Source organism: Entamoeba dispar, genomic scaffold, assembly GCF_000209125.1.
Source record: "Entamoeba dispar SAW760 scf_1105229460707 genomic scaffold, whole genome shotgun sequence".
NCBI classification, from domain to species: domain Eukaryota; phylum Evosea; order Mastigamoebida; family Endamoebidae; genus Entamoeba; species Entamoeba dispar.
In genome coordinates, this window is record NW_001854327.1 from 1 (window position 1) to 7,947 (window position 7,947).

A 7,947-nucleotide genomic window follows, 5' to 3' on the forward strand; every position below is an offset into this window, starting at 1 on the left:
GAACAAAAAGAAAATTGAAGAGGATTAATTCCATCTTCACATATTGATGAAATATGTTTAATTTGATTAATACAATTTCCTATTTTAATTGTTTTAGATTGAGAAGGAATTGAAATTTTACAATTAGTTCCACAAAAAACAGAAGTAGGTACAGATGTAATTTTAATATGAGAATTTTTATGTTTGATTTGATTTTTATAAGGTTGAAGTATTTTAATTTTATTTAATTTGGATGAATCAATTTGAAGAGTTGATTGAAGTGGAGGAGTTGAAGTAAAAAAACCAAGATAAACAGATGATTCACTTTCAAGAATAATGGAAGATGTTTTTTGAAAAGAATTTAATAAACAATTTTGAAATAAACATGAATCAACAATATGAAGATGAGTAATTGGAGAATAAGAAATATTTACAAGAAGAGGAACATTTTCATAATTTTTAATTTTAAACCATCTTGTATGATGTTGTTTAAAATCATTACATCCAGTATATGAAGGAGTTGAGACTTTCATTATTTTATTATTAATAACTATTTGAGTATTTAAAGAAGTTAATATTATTTCTTGAGCTTCTAAACATTGTTGAGAAAATCCAAATGAAAGAAAGAGAAAGAAAATAATTAACATAATCCAATTTATTTATTTTATTTAAATTAAATTAAAAAGATTAAAAATAATAAAATAAAAAAAAAAGAAAAAGATTTCCAATTTAATAAATAAATGGAATAAGAATCCATCTCTTTGGATAATCTGGGAATATATGAAGATACTTTTGATGTCTTTGATATGCCCATTCTCTCATTTGATAAATTCCACAACATGAGAATGCAATACCAAACAATGAAAAACCTGTCATAATATTAAAGAAAATCCATGTCATAATTTCACAGAAATAATTAGCACAAGTAATATATTCAAAAAGGAATCCATGTGGCATTTTCCATTCTTGTGATCCTGGTGTTCTTAATTGTTTAAGAAGAAGATGACAATATCCATTAGAAATAATAGATATAATCATTCCAATTAATCCAATTATAATTAAAAATGAACAATTTTCTCTTGCAAAGAAATTAACATTAATTCCAACTGCAATAGCAAATCCATAATAATATGTGCAATTTTTATATAAATTAAATACTGGCATTGTCATATCTCCAAATTCATGAACATAAATAGTTTCTATAATTCTTTTAATATAATGAATTACCCACATAATAACTGCAAGTTTATTTTGAAGAAGATTTGGATATCCTGTAAATAATGAAATAAGATAAATTAAAACATAAAGTGCCAATGGTCCAATATATTCACAAATGTATACAAATCTAAATGGTAATTGTGGTCCAAGATCTTTCATTTCAATTAATGTATCTTCTGTAATTCCTGATTCTTGAAGTGTTTTATCAACTTCAAGAACAATTTTTTCTTCTCCTTTTTGATACCATAATCTTTGTCTACAAGCTTTTAATCCTGTTACTATTTCAATATTAAAACGTAATTCACGTACTTGTTTAGTAAGTTCAATTTCTACTGTATGAGTATTACCTTTATAAAGAATCTTAACCATTTATTTTAATTATTTAGTTTTTTAATTTTAAGTTTTTTAAGGGTTTTTTCTATTTTTTTTGTTTTATTTTTTTTTTATTTTTTTATTTTTTTTTATTTTTTTTTAAAGAAGAAGATTGTTAGTAAAAATATTTTATTCTTTTTTTTTATGAATATATTAAAAATAATTTAATGTTATTTACAAAAAAAAAATAATAATAAAATTATGTTATTAGAGAAAATTGAGTTATTTTATAATTTAAGAGAGAAAAGAATAATTAATCTTATAAAAATAATTAAATATGGAAGAAAAACAAAAAGAATATAATCAAATATCAACACTTCCTACACCAGCAGATGTTAATAAAGCAGTACAATTTGAAGGAACAGTATTAAGATCATCAAATACTAAATTACTTGAAAATAAAAGAATATATAGATGTAGTAAATGTAAAAGAGAATTTGAAGTAGAAGCACAAGTTGAAACATCATTTCAATTTGAAATGCCACCATTTTGTGGAGGAACAACAAGAACAGGAGATTTATGTAAAAATAAAAAATTTGTACAATGTGGAAATGGTGAAACAATAGATTATCAAGAATTAAGAATTCAAGAACCAACACATAATTTTGTAACAGCAGGATTACAAAGACAAGTAAGTGTTATTTTAATTGGAGAGAATGTAGGAGAAGTTCAAACAGGAGATTTTGTTACAATTAAAGGAATAGTTAAAGTAAGATGGATTTCATATAATAATGAAGAAATACCAGAATTAGAAATTGTTGTTCTTGTAGATGAAATTATTTCTAAAAATGTAGATAAAATGGCAATTAATGTTACAACAGAAATGGAAGAAAAATTTAAAGCATATTGGGAAGAAAATAAAAATAATCCTGTTAAAGGAAGAGATATGATATTACAATCAATTTGTCCAGAATTATGTGGATTAAGAATGTGTAAATTAGCTATAATGTTAGTTACAACAGGAGGAATTTCAAGAATAGATAAAGAATCAAAAACAAAAACAAGAGGAACAATACATTTATTACTTGTAGGTGATCCAGGAACAGGTAAATCACAATTATTAAAATTTGCATCTAAATTAGGACCAAGACATATTCAAACAACAGGAGGAGGAACAACATCAGCTGGATTAACAGTTTCAGTTATTAATATTGGAGGAGAATTAAGTTTAGATGCAGGAGCATTAGTTTTAGCAGATGGAGGAGTTTGTTGTATTGATGAATTTTCAGGAATTAATAAATCAGATAGAGCTGATATTCATGAAGCAATGGAACAACAAACGTTATCAGTTGCAAAAGCAGGAATTGTTAGTCAATTACATACAAGAACAGCAATATTAGCAGCAACAAATCCAAAAGGAAGATATGATCCAGCAAAATCAATGAGTTTAAATACTGCAATTGATCCACCATTATTATCAAGATTTGATATAATATTATTATTATTAGATGATAGAAGTAAAATATGGGATGAACAAGTATCTGATTATGTTTTAAATGGACATAAACCAATAAATAAACCATTATTTAATTGTGACCAATTACAATGTTATATATTATATGTAAAAATGCATTTTTTTCCAGAAATGACAGAAGAAGCAGAATTAGTAATTCAAAAATATTTTCAATATCAAAGAGGAAAAGAAAGAAGAGAATCAGGAAGAACAACAATAAGATTATTTGAATCATTAATTAGAATTTCTCAAGCACATGCTAAATTAATGATGCATCAAAATGTTACATTAATGGATGCAGTTATGGCAGTATTACTTATTGAATCATCTTATAATGGTATATCAAATAAAAGAGAATATTCAGAATTTCCTATAGATCCAGATAAACAATATGAAGAAGAAGAAATTAGACTTCTTCAAACATTACAACTTGAATATTTAATTAATAATAAATTAAATTTACAAAATAATTCAGATGAATTAATTAAAATTAATAAAGAAAAAAATAATCAAAAAGGATTTACTCAACCATTAAATAATATAAATCAAGAAGATTATGAAAAATCAATAAAAGAAGAAGAAGAAGAAACAAGAAAAAGTTTTTGGAATAATTATATGGATTCTCAAAGAAAAAGTGAAATGACAGGAATTATATTTCCTTCACAAAGAATGAGAGGAGGACCTTTAAAAAAAGGACAAAGTCTTAATTTTATTATAGAAAAAAGAAAATCTGAAGAACAACTTGAAGAATTAAAGAAAAGTCAAAATTTATTATTTAATATTCCAACAAAATTGAAAAGTATTTCAAATAATCAAAAAGATAATGAAAATAAAATTGATAAATTAAAAGAAGAACAAGAATTTAATAAAGAAATTAAACAAGATGATGAATTTTCATTTGATACTGATTTTGCTGATCTTTTTGAATTAAATGAAGAAAATTCAAAAGATGAAAATAAAGAAATAAAAGAAATAAAAGAAATAAAAGAAATAACAAATAATATTGATAATCTTTTAGAATCAACAACAATTGAAACATCAATTAAAAAAATTAATTCATTTTCTAAACAAGATGAAAAACCAATTTCAATTACACAAAATAAACATTCAAATTTATTAAATAAAATTAAAATAATGAAAAGTAAATCAAAACAAGAAAAAGAAGAAGAAAAAGAAGAAGAAGAACATGAACAATTAAAAAGAAAACAAATTGATGATGATGAATTTAATTTTGATGATATTGATTCATTATTTAAAGAAAAAAGAAATTTATAATTTAAAATAAAAATTTTTTTATTACTTTTAAACTTAATTTAATTAATAAATTTGTTTAGCATTACATTGTTCTTTAAAGAAACAAGTAAATATTTTATTATAAAATTCATTATCATCTTTACATGCATCAGTACAATCTGGTTGAAATTTAATTTGATGAAGAAATGGATTAAAATGAGAATCTATCATAATATCAATACCATATATTGCACATGAATTAATTTCAAATTTATATTTATGTGTTTGAATTCCTGCATCAAATGTTCTACTTATTAATAATTCAATTTTTTCTTTTAAATTTTCCCATTTATATTCTTTTCCATATTTTTCATTAAATTGTTTAATAAAATCAATATCACAAATTTTATTTATTTTATTTCCATATTTCTTACTTGTAAAATGTCTTTCATAATCATTTAAATCATCTAAATTAAATGTATTATTAGTAAAATAACTCCAAAATCTATCATATAAATAAATATCTGGTTTTTGACTTTTCCATAAAATATCATATTTCATTAAAACAATAAATCTAAGTTCAAATTTTCTTTCATTAAGAAGAAGTGGTTCTATAATATATTTACTAATAATACATGGAATACTATTAGCTATTTTAATAATAGCATTTATATTATTAAAAATACCATTTCTATTTCCTTCAATTCTAGTAATAGGTTTAATAATCCAATAATTATCTAATCCTTCTTTTTCTCTTTTAAAATATGTTATTATAAATTCTTTAACTTCTTCAAAATTAGAAAAATCAAATGTTTCTGGAATAATTTTTATATATTCTTTTCCATATGCTAATTTAAGTGTATGATATAATTCTTTATTTATTGTAAGTGTTTTTTCTCCTTCAAATTGATCAATATATGTATTTGTTCCTTTAAAAATTTCAATTTCTTCATCTTCTAAATAATTTAATAAAAATATTCCATTACTTTCTTTAATTATTTCTGTATGTTCAAATGGTTTAATTGTTAAATATTTTTTAATTAAATCATTTTGACTATAAATTTTTATTGGTATATTTGTATATTCTTGTTGTTTAATTTGATATAATTCTATTAATTTATTTTCTTCTTTTATTTCTTTTTTTTCATATGAATTAATTATTTCATTAACTACTTCTTGTGCTTCAATAAATCTATTTCTTAAAGGAATAGCAGTATATTCATCTGGTAATAATTGAAGTGGTGTTAAATAATCACAACTAATCATTTCTGCATATTCAATTTTTTGAATTGGAAGAAGTAATGTATAAAATGTTTCTGTTGGTATAAAATAAAATGGTATTAATTTACAATTTGGTGTTTTTGAATATATTACTGAAATTCCAACATTATCAAGAAGATACCATAAACATTTTTCTTTATTTTCTTCTTCTGATCTAAGACGAAGAGAAAAATTATATTCCCACATTAAATCATAAAATCTTTGAAGTCTTGTTGCTGGATCTGCATCATCTGAATTTAATCCAAAAAGTTCTTCATATTCAATTAATATTTGTGGATTTTTAGCAATAGCCATCATAGCATCTTCTCGTTCCGCAGTAAAATGATGTTCTATAAGAAAAATATCTGAATTCGCTTCTATTCCTTCTTCTTTAATACATAATAATCCAAATGGAATTTTTCTTCCATTTTCTGGAACAATACCTTCTGGCATTTCACAAAATTGAAATACTTTTCCTGCATCAAAATTTTCTTCAATAAGTTTATGATATAATGGAATTATTAAATTCGATGGAATTCCAAGTCTTTTAAATTGTTCTTGATGACTTTGCATAAAAAATACTGCTTCAGTTGTTATATCTTGCATCAATCTTAATTCTTTATTATTTTTTATTTTTTTTAATTTTTTTTTTTTTAGGGTTTTTTTTGTGTTATTTTTTATGTAATAAAAACCAATTCATTCATATATAACATTAAATAATGAATAAATAATGAATAAATTGAAGTATAAAACTGTTTTTGATAAGAAAGAGAATAAAAGATATATTTTAATATTTGTTTTATAAGAAATATATGAAAATAATAAATAAGACTATTTAATAAGAATAAAAAAAAAAGAAGAAGAAGATAATGAAAGAATTCAAGATAATAAAGAAATAATATAATAAAAAAAAATAGTGGTTTAAAAATTAAAACTTATTAATAATAATCAAATGGAAGAACAAGAAAAAGGAACAATAGAAACAATACAAGAAGAAGAAATAAAGAAAGAAGAAGAAATAGAAAAACAAGAAGAAGAAAAAAAGAAAAAAGAAAATGAACATAGAAATTATCCACCATTATTAAAAATTTATCCAATTGAAAATTATCAAATAGATAAAAAAGAGAAATTAGATAAATTAAAACAACAAACATTTGGGTATCAAATGGAACAACTTAAAATATCAGTTGAAAAGAATCATGTACCAAGAACATCAGTTTATGGAGTTATTTTAGTTCACAAAAATAATTTTCCACATTTATTAGTATTACAATCAAATTTATCAATGAATTTAAAAGATGAAATTCATCTTGTTGGAGGAAGATTAAAAATTGGAGAAGATGATCCAGTTGAAGGATTAAAAAGAAAATTAAGAAAAAAAATGTCAATGGAATATATTACACATTATGAAATAGGAGAATTACTTGGAACATTTTATAGAATAGGATATGATAAAAATTTATATCCATATATACCAGTTCATATAAGTCAAGTAAAAGAAATTATTAATATTTATATGATTCATCTTGTTGAAAAATGTGATTTTAAAATATTTGATACTGATAAATTAAGTTCAATACCACTTTTTGCTTTACATAATAATTTTGAAAAATACAATATTACTCTTTGTTCTATTCCAATTATGGTTTCAAGATATCTTATGATTTATGGGTAATAAAACAATAATTTAATATAATAAATAAAAATTTCAATTATTTTTATTAAATAAAATAAAAAAAATAAAAATTAAAAATTAAAAAAAAAAAAGAACTTAAAGAAATTAATGAATTCACCTAATTTGAGAAGTGAAGGATTAACTCAAGAATCATTAAAATTAACACAAAATTTTATAATAAGAGGATTAACACAACCACTTCCTGATGCATTTCAAAATGTAGAAATTGGAAGAATTACAATGATTATGTTTTATTTAGGTGCATATAAAATATTATTTCCAGAACAACCAATTAATAAAGTAATAGATACAGAAAAAACTATTCAATATATATTAACATCACTTAGTATAAAAAGTGAAGAAAAAGAAGTGTTTCAAGGATTTACAGGATGTGAAATGTATGGAATATTTAAACATGGACATATTAGTTATACATATGCAGCACTTGCATCTCTTTCACAATTAGGATATGATTTAAGAAGAATTGATAAATCTAAAATTGTAAATTCATATCATACATTATTTAGAAAAGAATATAAAGGAGTATTTGCAACAAGTCTTGAAGAAGAAGGAGAATATGATATAAGATTTATATATTCATTATGTGCTACATGTTATTTATTAAATGATTGGGGAAATATTAATAAAGAAATATTATTTGAATTTATTATGAATTGTAGAAGTTATGATTTTGCATTTGGTCAAATGCCAAAAAGAGAAAGTCATGGAGGATCAACATATTGTGCTATCAAAGTTA

At 22.1% G+C, this 7,947-nt stretch overlaps 6 protein-coding genes across 6 annotated transcripts in view, besides 22 other annotated features; 3 read left to right on the forward strand and 3 right to left on the reverse strand.

Moving 5' to 3' along the window:
- Positions 1 to 209: 209 nt before the first annotated feature.
- Positions 210 to 230: a sequence feature (AT_rich).
- EDI_292080 (uncharacterized protein) lies at positions 224 to 626 on the reverse strand (the record flags this gene model as incomplete). Its single annotated transcript, XM_001737585.1, has 2 exons — positions 224 to 303; positions 350 to 626. 2 exons carry the CDS (start codon positions 624 to 626, stop codon positions 224 to 226), a joined length of 357 nt encoding a protein of 118 aa, XP_001737637.1.
- A 5-nt stretch (positions 627 to 631) lies between these two features.
- Positions 632 to 721: a sequence feature (AT_rich).
- EDI_292090 (synaptic glycoprotein SC2, putative) lies at positions 709 to 1,566 on the reverse strand (the record flags this gene model as incomplete). The annotated part of the gene is made up of 1 exon (XM_001737586.1): positions 709 to 1,566. One exon carries the CDS (start codon positions 1,564 to 1,566, stop codon positions 709 to 711), a length of 858 nt encoding a protein of 285 aa, XP_001737638.1.
- Positions 1,116 to 1,136: a sequence feature (AT_rich).
- Positions 1,565 to 1,606: a sequence feature (AT_rich).
- Positions 1,607 to 1,609: 3 nt separating this feature from the next.
- Positions 1,610 to 1,670: a microsatellite.
- An 18-nt stretch (positions 1,671 to 1,688) lies between these two features.
- Positions 1,689 to 1,848: a sequence feature (AT_rich).
- On the forward strand, positions 1,847 to 4,297 carry EDI_292100 (minichromosome maintenance protein MCM, putative; the record flags this gene model as incomplete). The annotated part of the gene is made up of 1 exon (XM_001737587.1): positions 1,847 to 4,297. One exon carries the CDS (start codon positions 1,847 to 1,849, stop codon positions 4,295 to 4,297), a length of 2,451 nt encoding a protein of 816 aa, XP_001737639.1.
- Positions 3,456 to 3,532: a sequence feature (AT_rich).
- Positions 3,570 to 3,621: a microsatellite.
- Positions 3,952 to 4,023: a microsatellite.
- Positions 4,132 to 4,158: a sequence feature (AT_rich).
- Positions 4,176 to 4,207: a microsatellite.
- Positions 4,270 to 4,350: a sequence feature (AT_rich).
- On the reverse strand, positions 4,340 to 6,121 carry EDI_292110 (uncharacterized protein; the record flags this gene model as incomplete). Its single annotated transcript, XM_001737588.1, has 1 exon — positions 4,340 to 6,121. The coding sequence occupies one exon, from the start codon at positions 6,119 to 6,121 to the stop codon at positions 4,340 to 4,342; it is 1,782 nt and encodes a 593-aa protein (XP_001737640.1).
- Positions 4,384 to 4,404: a sequence feature (AT_rich).
- Positions 4,619 to 4,676: a sequence feature (AT_rich).
- Positions 5,213 to 5,234: a sequence feature (AT_rich).
- Positions 5,273 to 5,418: a sequence feature (AT_rich).
- Positions 6,122 to 6,130: 9 nt separating the features above from the next.
- Positions 6,131 to 6,194: a microsatellite.
- A 133-nt stretch (positions 6,195 to 6,327) lies between these two features.
- Positions 6,328 to 6,501: a microsatellite.
- Positions 6,468 to 7,190, forward strand: EDI_292120 (Cleavage and polyadenylation specificity factor subunit, putative; the record flags this gene model as incomplete). Its single annotated transcript, XM_001737589.1, has 1 exon — positions 6,468 to 7,190. The coding sequence occupies one exon, from the start codon at positions 6,468 to 6,470 to the stop codon at positions 7,188 to 7,190; it is 723 nt and encodes a 240-aa protein (XP_001737641.1).
- Positions 6,505 to 6,569: a microsatellite.
- Positions 7,188 to 7,238: a sequence feature (AT_rich).
- Positions 7,239 to 7,285: a microsatellite.
- Positions 7,286 to 7,298: 13 nt separating this feature from the next.
- The window catches only part of EDI_292130 (geranylgeranyl transferase type I beta subunit, putative), a gene marked incomplete at both ends in the record, with an annotated part of 977 nt that continues 328 nt past the window's right edge, over positions 7,299 to 7,947 (forward strand). The window contains one exon of the mRNA XM_001737590.1: positions 7,299 to 7,932. Coding sequence (XP_001737642.1) covers positions 7,299 to 7,932 — 634 coding nt within the window. The remainder of the gene's footprint in view (positions 7,933 to 7,947) is intronic.
- Positions 7,826 to 7,861: a sequence feature (AT_rich).